The sequence below is a fragment of the Cyprinodon variegatus genome, unplaced genomic scaffold (genome assembly GCF_000732505.1).
Source record: "Cyprinodon variegatus isolate N-32 unplaced genomic scaffold, C_variegatus-1.0 Scaffold878, whole genome shotgun sequence".
Taxonomy (NCBI): domain Eukaryota; kingdom Metazoa; phylum Chordata; class Actinopteri; order Cyprinodontiformes; family Cyprinodontidae; genus Cyprinodon; species Cyprinodon variegatus.
The window spans coordinates 147,823-163,434 of NW_015151331.1; the positions used below are offsets into that span (position 1 = coordinate 147,823).

Here is a 15,612-nt window from a genome sequence, read left to right on the forward strand (position 1 = left end):
TGTCATCACCCAATTTTAATATTTCCTATCATCCAGCTGTAGGAGATGCAGAATACCCGTTTTTTATTTTTTTTTTTTTTTTTTTTTTTTTGGGGGGGGGGGACTGTGTTTATGCACGCAATAAATTTGTGACCTCAAGCTAGATGCACTTTTCTATCTGCTTTGATCACCCTTCATCTGTGTTGTTGGTCATTGAAGTGAGAATTGCTATCACAAAGAAGTGAAAATTGCTGGCATCAGCTGGACCTAATAGGCTCGTTTGCATGCATGTTTTGTATGCAATTTAACCTCTGTTGTGAATGCGGTGCAGGGGTTTGAGCAGCAATAGATGGAGCACCTTGTGAAGCTCCGTTATTTCACTGCTGAGAGTGGCTTTACTCACAGAGCCACTGAGATAAGCATATATAGAGCTTTTGTATTAGATTTCAGTTATTACTGTGCTTTTTCACTTTATCTTAGGTTACATTGACTGCACAACACCTTCCTGGATTGTTTTTTCTTTCTTTAGCTCTTTGCATTGTCTATTTAAGGTAATTTATGATCGTAATTATATAATCAGATGCTTCACCTCCACCTATGTTTTTCAGACATTTTATCTAATCTCCAGTCTTTGGTTTCTGTTATCACACTAATAGTGGGGTTCGGGGTTAATAAATACCTTTAAGACCTTTACACTTTGACACTGAAATTTCTTGTGTGTCACTTAACCACCTGCTCATCCCTTGGGTCGTGCGAGTCAGTTACACCTATGAGTTGTTTACCTAGCCTGTCAACATGTAAAATATTTTTTTCACTTTTCAAGGTGTGAGATCCAGAGGGAACAACAATAAAAGCTACATGGATGGGTACTAGTTAGCAACCTCCTTAAAGCGCTTGTGACATCCTTTTCTTTATTATAAATTTGAAGATGTATGGGCAAACAACACTGCCAAAATACTCTCAGCTAAAGTCATGCTGTAAAAAGCATTTCACTAATTTAGAGAAATTTGAATGTTTTCAGACCAATTCACAATGCAAATCGATGAAGTGAATAAAACATTATTTTGGCCAAATAATCTTTTATTAAATTATTTGCTTAATCAAGAACCAATAACCTTTAGTCAAATGATTCTTTACCCTCTTTGAAATAGCTAGCAGCGAATAGACATGAGGATTCCATTAAATTACTCTTGGTCATACTTGGTAATCGAAATGTAAGGAGCAGATGAGGAACACATGAACACTAATGTTATATCAGTGTTTAAACCCTTTGTAAAGGTTAGTAAATAAAGCTTGTGCAAGCTTCAACAACAGCTCAAAACATTTACTTCAGCATAGCAAGCAGTCCATCCTGTTAGCTTTGTTTTACTCATCAGTAAACACATGAAATTAACAACACCATCAANAGCTCAAAACATTTACTTCAGCATAGCAAGCAGTCCATCCTGTTAGCTTTGTTTTACTCATCAGTAAACACATGAAATTAACAACACCATCAAAAGACATATTGTCTGTTCTGTCCCTAATTTGACCAGACCTGCAAACCGGGTCTACATTCTGTTAGAGACCCTGCCGAGGTGGACCCCAGCTTCATGGGCAAGGGAGAAGGGAAAGAGAGTGTCCTGTGTTTTTTTACTGCCCTCACACAGAGGGGGCTGGGAAGTCACACCTCTGTGGGTTGCCATGTGACTTGCCTGTGACTGCTTTGGCTGAAAAGGGGGGACTATAGAGTTCCTATAGTTGATTGTTCACCAAACTTGCATTTTCTTCTTTGGTCATCATGTCAAGATGAAATATGGACAGTGGTTCCCAATGTCCAAAAAGTATGATCATGGCATATGGCACAACAGGTGTAAAGTTGCCCCTTGACACAAAAAGCCCTGTCCTTCAAGTAGTGTGGAAACCAGTCCAGTGCTGTACCAGAAAGCCTGACTCAGCTACACTAAGGTCCAACAATACCACCACTGTGGCTTTACAAGGGCAATCCCTGTATTGTGGTGTGCATTTCCTTCTTTAATAATAAAAAAAAAACATAAATATATTGTCTGGAATTTAGTGAGGAATCAAAATAAATGCAAAAAAAAAAAATCAGATTATAAACCTGTATTTATAAAAATTGAGCTTCCCTGTTGTCACATTTAAACTTGATGCATTGGGAACAAAAATTATAGTCAGACTGACTGTTTTGCTTTGTTTTCATCAAGACATTTAAGCTGCTTTGATGAGCTCCTATAGCTCACTGTGAAAACCAGCTGATCCCAGGCTGTGCTCTACATCCAGTCTGTACCTCTACTTTTGATGTGTGTCAAAGCTGAAGGTGAACTCACACATATCATAAAAACTTACTTTTTGGTTGATTAAAGCTTGTTTAATTTTTCAGTTTGGTCCTCACAAAGCAAAACAAATCCCAGCCTATTTTATTTTACTACCTAGGAAATCAGTCAAACCAGTCAGTCATGTAACCAGGCCTGAAAAATCTCCCAGTCCATAGCGATATTCCACCAATAACCCATCCATGCTGCATCATGCCGACACATGACCAATAGGATTCGACTCTCACGATTCGCGAGATGTGAGCTTAGTGCGAGATTACGCAAGACTAGAAGGGGAATTCAAGATGGCAGCCCAGTGATGACGATCGGCAAATTCTGAACATTTCAGCCAAGTTTCTGGGGGAAAAAACAGCCCGTACAAGTTTGCTTTTTTTAGCAAAGGGCTTAAAGCCTAGTCTATTTGTATTCTATTGTTAGTTACAGTTTCTCTATGCTTTTTGTTGGTGCATTTAGCTTTAGCAGTGGTTGATAGTTTCTTTTTGCCCCAGCTTGGCTCTCTCTGTGTTAATCATTCCTTCTATCTCAACTTCCTGCTTTCCTTCTGCCACAGGTGCCACAGCGGTTGAAATGTACCAAGTCCTGTATCTATATTTAAGCTCTCGGGTGGTCATTGCTCTTTGCTGGATTCTTGTATTGTTCTGCTATAAATGACGTTGCTCTCTCCACAAGCTGTTTCCATAAACAAATTTTATAAAAGGGACTACTAAGTTCCTTCAAAATGCTGATTAATTATTATATTAGACTTTACTTATGAAATAAAATTGAAATATATAATTTTTTATGTAAGATTATCTTAATGTATGTTAAATATTCTTGGAATAAAGGAGGTAATTTGAAATTTGTTGTGTAAGATTTAAAGGATACTACATTCTTTGTATTACCTCCCGTAGTCAAGTAGTTTATGATTTAGCAGAACTGTAACTGAAGTAAATGAAATACAAAGACCTTTATTTTAAAGTGTCTGTAAAGCCAATTTAGAAAAGAATATGAAGCTAGTTCATCCATTTTGATATTTCGGATACATTTTCATGATCCGCAAACCTCTTACACTTTTTAATGGACTTTTTCACCTTCTTAAAGACATTATAAGTTCATAGTTGCACTTAGAGGACTGCATGTTTCTAAACCTGAATAATTCCTTTTTATTTTTACCTTTGTATCTTAAAGACATTCAACTGCCAATAAAGTAGGCTTCCTGGCAAAGAACACCGTTTCCTGTGAGAGTTTAAATCTAGCATTGGATTGAACTAATTTCCCTAATGCTTAATCAAGCTTGCAGTTTTTTTTTCTATTAATTAACTTCATTGTTAGATTGGGGTATTTCTTTCTTCCTATTCTAATTTCAGATAGTACAATGGAGGTTTCTTTGTCTCTGTTTTATTCAGCAATTAAAAAAAACATTTTCTTGTATTAATAGCAAAAGGGGAAAATCCATTAGTTATCAATTCCATTAATTACTAATGAATTGCTACATGTTAAGTAAATTCAGTTTTTTTCTGTCTTATATCTTTTTCTATCTTATATCTGTCAACCTTAAATGTGACTCAGGCATTAGATAAAAGCCAGATTTGATGTCCCTTAAACTGAAGTAATTTTAGGACCCAGCTTTGTACAGGAAATTAAACAGGCATGAACTAGTCCTTGATCTTATTATAATCTCTGCACTTCCTTTCTAGCTGTACAAACACACAGGAAGAGAATGCTGAATGCTTGAGATGAACAGTTCATGGCAGCAGCATAAAACAGATTCAAATTTAAAAAGAGAGAACATAAAAGTGGTAAATCACTGTTCTGATCCATCAGCGGAGCTCCAGATAACCATGAATTGTGTATATTTTTTTATTATTTATTCGATACAGAATTATTATCAGTCTCCCTGTTTTTCACAAAAAGGGAGGCCAACAACATGTTTGTGAAAGGGCATTATTAGGATGTATTTTTTTTAAACTTACACTAAGCTTTGTGTTATTTTCAAATGGAGGTAAAATGATACACAATGTGAAAAATCAGGAATACATATATAAACCTGCTTAAAGCAGGGTATGATAAAAGTTACTCTCTTCTGTTAGAATTAGTGTTGCATCGATACCGATACCAGTATCGGATGGGGCCCTGATACTGCACTAAAATGGTGGTATCGGTATCAGCAAGTACTGACAAATAGGGCACCGATACCATTTTGAGAGCCAAAGGTTTATTAAACTATTGTCACCAATTCCAGGTAAAAATATCTATTGGATTCACTTTGTATTAGTCTTGTTCATAATTCAAAAAAGTAGGCAGCAGCTTGACAAAGCCATGATGACAATTATTTTACATCCAAGTAGTATGCAGTTCTCCATATATACACACACATCAATTTCAAACAAATTGTGTTGGTATGGTGTCGGTATCTGCCGATACTGCACAGCCAGATAACGGGTATCGGGGCCAAAAAAATGGCCTTGGTACAACAGTAGGTATAATATGAAAAACCATCCCAACATATCACTGAGGTATTCTGAATTGGAGAAAACCTCAAACCTTTTAAAAAATACCCCTCCGAATTAACTTGCCTGGGTAAAGAGAGCAAGACAAGAAGCCAAGAGGACAGTGATAGCTCTAGAGGAACTACAGAAATGCATTGATCAAGTAGATATATACTTCATCTTATCCACAAATTGTCCCTGACAAAAGTTGGTCAATTAGTTAACGAATATCAAGAAATACTAGCGAAAGTTATATAGAACACACAGCAATTATTTAAAAGAAGGAGCTTTGTTCTGATGAACCGAAAAACATGTTTCAAGTCACACAGTTCTGTTTGTGTAAAACCAACGTTCTGTACGCATATCTCCAGAAACCAGAAGGTCCTCAAATGAGATTTATCACAAGCATATGGGATTTATGATATGATTTTACTGGCCAATGGCATTTTTCATATGTAATATGTTTGTGCACAAGCAATAAAACGGTGGGTGTTAAGTAGAATATCAACAAATTTGCAAAGGTAGGTATTGGACTGGTTTTGGCAAGCAAGATGATAAAATATAGCCCATTAGCTCTCTATCTGATTAACGCTTCTAAAAGAAGCTTGTTATATAGCGGCCCTTACAGCTCGTTTTAGTGTCCCAATAGGTTTAATATGGGTAGGTATTCCTCAAAGTATAATTTTAGTCATTTGCTTTATAACATTTCCTCACAAAATATTTTTTGGTTTATCATCTTCAGCATTTTTTCTCTCCTTGTTGTCAGTTATTCCTTTTAATTTTTGTTACATCTGTTTTACACATTGGCTGAATACTCGTTGAATAATGTTTAGCTAAACCAAAATACTTTCACTTTAAGTAGACATCTTCTGGATGTCACTGATAACTTATTATTAATTGCTTTTTATATCTATGGCTGCTAGGCTTATGGAGACATACTGTTCAGTGTTTAGACATTTCCTAAAAATGCTTTAAGACTAAGTGAAAAAGAAGGTTTTTAAAAGCTCAAGATTGACTAATTCCAAGAAACAACAAAGGTGTTTTTTATCAAAGAGATAATACATCTAAGACAGTAGAGTTTGTGATGAAGCATGTGAAGGTTTTACATTTTTCAGTGAAGAAAGTGATAGAGCACATTTTAGGACCGTTGGAAGGCAGCCCCAGTTTATAGGAAAAAAAGGAGGTTATAGCTGACACTTGATATTTCTAAAAGGCCAACGGTAAATGACCGGTGTGAGCTGAAAAGCCATGGAGGACTGACTTAGATAAATGGCATGTTGGGACAGAACGTTCTTTATTTTACCACTTATGCAATGCTAGTGAATGGAAGCTTTTTTATTTTCCACTAATAAACCTTATTTGCACGAAAATATATATATATATATATTCATATTTTTGTTTTTGTAAAGCTGTTTACAAAAAAGGGGGGGTAGGCAATTCACATGTACCAAGCAGAGGTGGTTAAATACAGTGTGATTTCAACAAGCCACCATCATAAGATCAGCTGGATAACAATGATGATGTTCATTAGAGTGCAGCATAGAACAAGCTTTTTCTCCTTTACACGTTCAAACCAGCTGTTAATACCTCCGTTGCCCGCTCAGAGGTGTTTTAAGTGGTAGATCAACTTCGACCCTCATTTCACCTCAATACTTCACATAAAACGTGGATGAAAGCATTCGAGCCCTAGCTTTGAGGGAAATATGTACAGCAAAAGGAGCTTAAAGTGGATGTGCAACTCAGTGGGACTGGCTGAGTATAAAAGCAGCACAGGGGACCTTAACTTTAGATCAAAGTAAGGGCTTTGATTTATCAATCAGGCTTTTAGGGTAGGTTGAAATTTTTGTTTTGACTTTTCTTTCTCCTACTAGCATACTTTTAGATATTAGACCATTTCAGCCTGAGGTCTGAGAGTTGAGTGTAAATAAAACACATTACTGTATGCGATCTTTTGAGAAACTCTTTATTTATGTTAGTAGTGTGTGATCCATTTGCTTTGGGTGCTATGAATATCAGAAGCATCTGACATAATTTGTTTTGTTAGAATGCATTTTTACACGACTAGGACTATGCTAGAATAGCAGCTATACAAATTGGGAGGTATAAATTTCACAGCGGTCTCATACTTAACATGCATGGAGTGTCAGCAGTAAGGAAAAGTCCTGTTTAATGAGGAGAAAATTCCGGCAGAACCAAGAGTAACTAAGAGCACTTTCAGCTGGTAAAGACAAAGCAAACTTGCAAAAAATTTGCAGGAAATTATATTATTGGCAAAAAAAGACAGACGAATTTTGGGATGAGTTTTTTTTTTATGTTGGTGCCGATTTGATATTTTTTATGTTTCATAATCACTTGGTTTCAACTAATAATGATTTCGACATTCTTTAGTAGTCATGTTTTTATTGCATGATTTAAATGTGCCAAGACAGAGAGAAGATAATAAATTACTAACTAATGAAATAATACCATATATGTAACCGAGTTATTCGTTATTTATAAATAATAAAAATTAAAAAAAGTGTCAAAAAAGTCACACAAAACCTCTGTTTGAATAATTTTATTTCATTTATATTTTTTTTGTAAAAAAGATACATTTTATGAAAAAATATTAATGGGAGTCCAATATTGTAGCAGTCGCACTCCTGATTTTCTGAAAAGAAATAAAAAAGGTTGAGTTTTTCTAAATTTTCTACATTTTTCACAGAAAGTCCAGTATTAAATGTGTGCAGGATGAATTACTCTCAAAGTATTTGGCTTGTAATTTTCTTCAAAGGTTATTCACAGAGGCTTATTCTTGTTTTTTCAACCAACAAGGCTTTTATTTTATTTTATTTTTTGTAATTATGCAGGTTGTTAGAACCGACCCCTACTGAGAGCTAATGTCTGCTGATTGTTTGGACAAAACCTTTAGGCTTTTGCCACCAGGTGATACTAAGAGATGGTTTGCAGGGGAAGCCATAGTACTACAAGCTTATCCTATATACTTTAAAGATTATTTGAATGACTTAAATCCTTTGAAGGATTTTTTTTATTATTCTTCTGGTATAAATCTATATTACATCCAAAAAAGCTGAAGTAATCTACTATTCTTAATTCAAATGTATAATGTAAAGTGAGACTGGGACTGCCCAAACTGAAACAATTTATTTTTTATTAGATATAAAGACTTGTTAATTGTAGGATTCCTCAACAGTTAACTGCTAAGTAAAAAATTAAAAAGTAAAGTGTTCACCTAATATATTTTATCTGATTTCCATTAACCTTGGATTGTATGGTCACAATGACCTCAGAACTACTTTTTCATGTCTCCCAGTGTCATAAGAAAAATAAAACAAAATAAAATTCCACTTTAGGCTGTCAAGGAGCCCCACAGCAGAGCACAGCATGGCTTGTGTTAAACTATAAACTTTTTGGAGACCTTTGCTCAAAACAAAGACATCTGTTTAGATTTCAGGGGAGACTCCCTGATGTCTGCTTTTTCTCTAGTTGCTACTCTACAAGGATCTCCTCTGAGTATTTCTCAGAACAAGCCTACACATGAAGACTCAATTCCCATGCATTACTTCAAGGTAATACACCATTGATCATTACAACCAAAATATTTCACACTCATGAAGGCAGATATTTTTCAGAAAAAAGGCAGAACTGAAATTGCCCCCTTTAACACAGGGTCTTCATATTTAGACCTACTCTTTAAGGGGTTAAATTACACTTTTAGTTAAAAGAAGATGAATCGTAATTAAGTATGATTATGAAAAAGGAAACAGTAAAAATACTTAAGACGAAAATAGGATAAGGATGCAAACAGTGAAGATAAAACATAGAAACAAGCTCCTCTTGTTAAGGTAAACATAGCTAGGCTTTGTTATTTTTACCCAATCTATCTTAGATAGGTAAATCAGACATCTATAAAATGGACGGAAAATCATACACTTATTCGATACAAGGCAAGTAATAACAGTTGAAGAAGAGGAAGCAATGATGTAATTCCCTGCAGATTTTCTAGGTTTGCTCACAAAAAATGTGGTTTCATCCCATTATGTGGTACTTTCTTTCCATTGCAGAAACCGAATATTAGTGAAGTTCAAATGTCATTTGCATCATATTTGGGGAATTTAACAATTAATAAAACATACCTTGAGTGGCAAGCAGAGCATTGAGAGAATTTCTCTAGTTGGCCACCAGGGTCTCAGATATGAAGAAGAATTTAAACCAATTCCTCATTTAAGGACTCTCTAAAGATGTTAATGAATTTTCTAGTTAAGGACAGTGAATATGATTAGAATTTGACAGTTATGAAAAGGATCAGCTCATGAGTAAGAGACTGAAAGGGATGAGAGTGACTGAGAGACTCCCCTGTAGCGACCTTTTGGTAAGGCATTGCACTTGAAATCCAGAGGTTCCGAGTTCATTCCCAGAGACTGCCACTCTGGGTCCCTGAGCAAGACCCTTAACCTACACTGCTCTCCGGTGCCGCACAATGGCAGCCCACCGCTCCCGAAGGGGATGGGTTAAATGCAGAGGGTGAATTTTATTCCTCTGTACTTGTGACAGTGTAATGACAATAAAAAGTTGGAAAATCCTCTTGGCTGCTTGGTAACATTGTAATGGCAGAATTTTTTTTTTTTTTATTTAGCAGAATATTGACATGGTTTTAAAAACATTTGGAAACACAGCTAGTGAGACTCCATGACATCAATGTGCCTCTTCTTTGGAAACTTAATTGTTTTCTAAGCAGTGTGTTCTGAGTTATTGTCATTCAGAAAATAAGCACCAATAACCGAATCTATGGTGTTTTTATCACATACTTCATGCTACTTGTTTGTTGGACCCTCATTATAGAGAGCATCCGGTACCCCAGCTGAAAAAAAGCCCCAAAGCATATTATTTCCACTTCTGTGCTTGATGGTGGAGATGCTTACCTGCGGGTGACTCTCAGAGATTTCCTTTCTCCAAACATGGTAGTGTGAGCTGATGCCCTTCCTCCCATGCCTTCTCTGAATGATTTATATGTTTACTGGTAAACTCAAGAGGAGCTTGTACATCTACCTTTTTTAGCACATGAATGCAATATTTCTTTTTTCTGTGTATGTGCAGAAGTGTTCTTACTTGGAAAGTGGATCAGCTGCATTTAGATCATTAAAAAGCCCCTCCTGTGTTTTTGTTGGCCTATCACTCAACTTTCTCATGATCATTATTTCACCATGAGTCAAACTCCTGCAAGGAGCTCTGGATGGAGGGCTCCTAATGGTCATTTTATGTGTCTGCCATAGTATTACACCAACATCTGTCTCTCTTTCTCTCTTTCTCAATCCTTAAAAAAAGATATATATATATTATGGAAGCAGAGAGTGGTCATGTCCCTAGGCTACTTTTTGGTGGTGAAAACAAGTACATTTTCACATAATCTCAAGGTAACAAAAGCCGTTTTCTCTTCATAACTAGATGATAATATTCTCAGTACAAAGTCGTTTAAATACCATAACAGTGGGAGATGATTTATAAGTATATGTCATGGAAGCCTCTGTGTAATTCTGTACATAATCCTGTGTTTAACTTTTAGGTAACGAGACAAGTTTTTTTGATTTGAGTATTTGCTTCCACTTCTGATTCATAACCAATTAGACATATGCAGTGTTCTTTCACCGGGACGTTTTATGAACAGCCCCGATGTTACGCCTGTAACAGGGATTAAGATGCATTAACCCCCAAAATGAGTCCAGATTTCAGATTTGTTTCTACTGCATTCCATGTAATCCAATCATCCACCATGACCTGACAACGAGTGAAAAGAAATAGGAAACTAAAAAATGTATATATATGTATATATATATTTTCATCAAGTGTACTTGGATTCATATGCCCTTTGGCCAGTTAGTCATTTTTACTTGGAAAATATGCTAACTTATTTGTTCTCACCTAAGATTCTATTTGTAGTAAATGTAAAATGTCATTTTTTATTAAATGTAAAAGAAAAAGAATAATTAGCTGTTTCATTTATTTAGGTGTTTTTTTATTTATTTATAATGTTTCAAAAAAAAAAATCTTCAGTTTCAATGGCATTAATGCTAATGTTAGCAAATAATACATGTTTCAATTGGGTGTAATTTTTATGCTGCTTCATGATATAGTTTAAATTTTTCTATGAAATCCTGGTAGGTTGTTTTTTTAAACCTTCTCCCTGAACCAATGTCTAGCCTGAAGGGACTGATTATAGGATGGCTGTCTTGTGCATTTATCTTTGGACATATTCCACATTATCAGACAAAGGATGCAAGCCTTGCCTAAGAAACTCAATTACCCTAATTGAAAATTAGTTACTCAACGAATCAACCAAGCTGATTTTTTTTGTCATTGTAATTTCACAACGGCAGCTCAATGTAAAAAAGAAAATGCACACATTTATAAGCATTTCCCAATGAGGATGGTTCCTGCACAATTCTTGTACATAGACTATCCAGCTAAATCACTGTGAATTGTAACCTAAATTAGCTTGTAGTCTGTTTTATTTGATCAGAAAGCTGCATTGATTTTGCTGTAATGGGTTTTCTTAGTGTTTTATTGATCTGGGACATTCCAGTATTGGATAATCTTATAGAAGGTGTTCTCTTACCCTGGTTTCAGCCAGAAACAAAATGCAAAAATAACCTCTAAAACTTAGAAGTACACACATTCAGTACCATTGTAATAATGCTAAATGTACAAAAAGTACAGGTAAGGGTTCACATATTACAGACATATTTCTGGGCTGCATCTTTTGCCTTTGCCTTCCTGATTAAAAAGGTCACACACATGCTCACGTTCGGATGGGAGAAGTTGTATCTTGAAATTTAGATGCTAAGTTTACTTCATTTGATATATTTTATTTTTCCTTCCCTGGTAATTTAGATGTTGTTACTTTCATTATCTAAGTTTCTTTAAAGAGTGTGCAGGGATGACATTATCACTTTTTGTAATGCAGAAGTTTTTAAGAAACCTCAGACCAAAGGCTTTATTTAGTCGAGTGCCTGTCTCCTCAAGAAATATTTTTATATTTAATATCAAAAAATTATCTTGTTAGAGCACAGTACTGTCCATGCTTTTACTTTTTAAGTTGTTTCCCCTAAAATAGAGCTGTAACAATTAATCGGATTAATCATGATTAATCGATTATTGAAATAATAAACTAATTTGGTAATTCTTTAATCATTAACTGGCATATAGAGACCGTAAAATGTGCCTTTAGCTGACAAAGGGACCCACTTGGAGCATTTATTATAACAAAATTATTAAAAATATGTAAACATTTTGCATTTAAGATAAAAAAAAAAAAAACTTCTTCATCTGTCAATATACTCTATCAAGAATCCCTAAAGTTGAAAAGTTTTAGTTTCACCTGGTTTAATTTAGTAAAAAGTCTTGTTTAAGGAACCTTTGGCTGTCCGGTTTTTTAATCAATTCATCAAGAAAATAATCAGATAAATTGATTTAGAAAATAATCGTTAGTTGCAGACTTTAAGCAAAAACAATGCCACAAATCAGGACCCATCCTGATTGGTTTAATTAGATCTGTTTGCTTCTAAAAAAAATTTAAAAGAAAAATGGCTTCAAAGTATTTTAATACTGAAGTTTTTGATGCATATTTGAATATAATGTTGATCTGAATAAGAATTTTCTATTAAAATGTTAAGTCTAAACTGTGGATTAAAAATAACAATCTTCAAGAAGGTTTTAAACATAGGGACAAAATGTATTATTGGTCTGATATATTATTCTGAACCTAAAGGTATTTTTTCTCAGCTTTTTGCATAAACATAACAACATAAGCATAACAATAAAGAAAAGGCTCAAAAAGAGCAGCCTTTATGTATAGAATCTATATGGTATGTTACACTTAGAGAATTAATTTACTGAAATAATTAAACATTTAAAAAATATGCTCATTTATTTAAGGTCACCTGAAAAAATTAGAATATGTCTAAAATATTTACCTGTATGAAATAGCAAACATACTAGAAGTATGTTTTAATGAAGAAGAAAGTGAAAGTTTTACAAATGTGCGTGATGCTTTTTTTTTTTTTTTGCATTAGCTAAAAAGAATTATCTTCGTGGCCACACATGGCATCCCTGCTTGTCCTTTTAAGTGGTTGTTTTGTAGTTGGAAAAAACCCAACAGAAAAAAGCAGATGATTCTTAGCTCTGATGTCTGTATTATGGAATAGGAGTGAATGAATGAATGAATGAATGAATCTTTTATTTTTTAGAAACAGCAGATTTGTTGGTCTGTTTATTGCTCAAATAACAAGTACCCCACTGATTTGCAATGGGCTGTTCTGCTATCTGAATCTGCAAGGACAGACATTTGTACTCAAAGCTATGGTCCACTGGGGCCTCTGGTGCTGTCTCGTTAATATACAGGCACCACTGCAGGAGTGGGTCTGTTACTAGAGAAGCATCTGGCACATAATGTTCTTAAATAAATTAACAGCACTGTCCAAATATATTCCTGTACAGTTTGCAACATTGATTTAAATACCATCTTATTTAAATGAGAAATAAAAAGACCAAAGCGTGGTTTAGCATTTGTTATGCAAACAAGGCTTCTCCGCATGTTTTCAACTGTTGCTGTTAACTTTGGACTGAAGTACAACTGTACGTCAGTACAGTATATTTAAAACATCTACATTTAGAAAGAGTTTGGCATTGTTTGTTTATCTCTGTCACTCTGACAGAGAAAATGAGGCTCTGATATTCACAGCTTAAACAAAGGATTCTAGCTACCACTGGTTTGTTTTAAATGTCAAAGTGAAGGGAAAAATGGTAAATTGGTGGACTTTGCTTTAGAGAAAAGCACATTTAGCAATATTAATTTTTCTTCTTTACAAGCTTTTAAAAAGAAATGCAATATTAATGCCTAACTGTGAAAGTCTGTATTCCTCACCATTGCTCTTTGTTACAGGTGGTAAAGATGATGATCATTGTGGTGGTGACTTTTGCCCTCTGCTGGCTTCCGTATCATGTCTACTTCATCGTGGGCGGCCTCAATAAGAGCCTGATGAAGTGGAAGTACATCCAGCAGGTTTACCTGTCAGTGCTGTGGCTTGCCATGAGCTCCACCATGTATAACCCCATCATCTACTGCTGCCTCAATAGCAGGTGTGTTTTAACGTTTACAACTTAAGCTTTACCCCAACTTTTAATCTATTATTTTCCGGTGAAAATTACCCTTAAAAGAATTTAACATTATGCAACTACAGTTCCTTGTTAAACCTGTTTTTTGTTGTTTTTTTTAACAAATGTCCCGTTCTCAGTCTGCAGTATTTCCCAAGGCTTTTATTAGACAGACAAATGCAAAGGAAGGCATACTTCACATGTAAAGGGAAAATAAAAAACACTTGGTACGCATTTATATTCAGCCCTTCCAACAGTCAATCCTTTGCTAAACCAACTTTTTTTTTTTATTACAGCTTTAAGTGTTACGAGTTATTTCTCACCTGGCATCGCACAACCACCGGCGGAGATTTTTTCCTATTTCTTTTTTTTTTTTTTTTTTTTTTTTTTTTTATGGATCACGGCCAGTTTATTCAATATGTGTGAGAAATGGATGGACACAGTTTATTAAAGATTCAAGATAACACAACTACATATAGAGATATCAGGAAGCATCTAAATTTGATAAGAAAATTTAGCATACCATGTTTTGTTAATAATAAATCTTAGAGATATCTTGGCAGCTTATCTAGATTTTTTTTTTTTTTTTTTGATAATCTTTTACACTTTGGTTTCCCACAGGCCTTAAATATAATCAACAAATTATTAAAAACATGTTAAAACATTTCGGTTTGAACTCTATCTCCTGTTGTTTCCATTGGTAACCATAAAATAACATTGATTAGTGGGCTCATTTAAATACACAATGACAATCTTCCAATGCTTAGCATGGACTGTTTATGGTTGAATGTCGGGGTGTGTGGAGGGACGAACATAAGGTGGAGAAATTTACTTGTTTTTGTGCATGCCCATTTTTTGATAAAGCTGAAAATGCTGTATAAGTTTTTAACTTTATCAAACAATGCGCATGCACAAAAATAAGTAGACTTTCACTGTAGATCACACGTGAAAAAAATTAATTAGAAAGATCAATCTTCTTGTCCTAGTAAACAAGCTGCTTTAAATTTCAATATTAGACCAAGAACGGTGTCAAAAAATTCCAATCAAACAAAATGTGTTTTCTTTGTTCATTACTCTTAGTGCTGCAAACAGGTTCATTTTCTGATATTGTCAAATATTGTTCCCCTCTTCTGATCTGGCTCCAGGTTTCGAGCCGGCTTCAAGAGAGCGTTTCGCTGGTGCCCGTTCATCAAGGTGTCCAGCTACGACGAGCTTGAGTTACGCTCAATACGGCTGCACCAAACACGCCAAAGTAGCATGTACACACTTACTCGGATGGATACCACCATGGTTATGGTTTACGACCCTGCTGAGGGCAATTGTGGCGCAGCAGGAAGAAAGCATTCCCTGCCTGCCAGGAAGAGAAGCTATGTCACCTCACGGCAGGCGGAGATCACTGCTTCCTGTGACACTGGAGCAGGAACACAAAATGGAGTTGCACCGAAAGCTGAAATTGAAGAGTTCTCTTGAGCAGCCATATATATATATATATATATAGATATATATGGAGATATATATATATAGATATATATCTCCATATATATCTATATATATATATAGATATATATATGTGTGTGTGTGTTTTTTCTTGTAAAGAGCTTGATGCAGTGCAGCTGTAAAGGCACAAAAACACAAAGCACATGCTGTTGCAGCTTTGTTCACACGTTGCAGTACATATAAAA

At 35.0% G+C, this 15,612-nt stretch overlaps 1 protein-coding gene across 1 annotated transcript in view; it reads left to right on the forward strand.

Moving 5' to 3' along the window:
• Positions 1-15,400, forward strand: part of tacr3 (tachykinin receptor 3) — a 59,543-nt gene extending 44,143 nt beyond the window's left edge. The window contains exons 4-5 of the mRNA XM_015397644.1: positions 13,719-13,915; positions 15,076-15,400. Of these exons, the coding sequence (XP_015253130.1) occupies positions 13,719-13,915; positions 15,076-15,400 (522 nt within the window). The remainder of the gene's footprint in view (positions 1-13,718; positions 13,916-15,075) is intronic.
• The last annotated feature ends 212 nt before the right edge of the window (positions 15,401-15,612 follow it).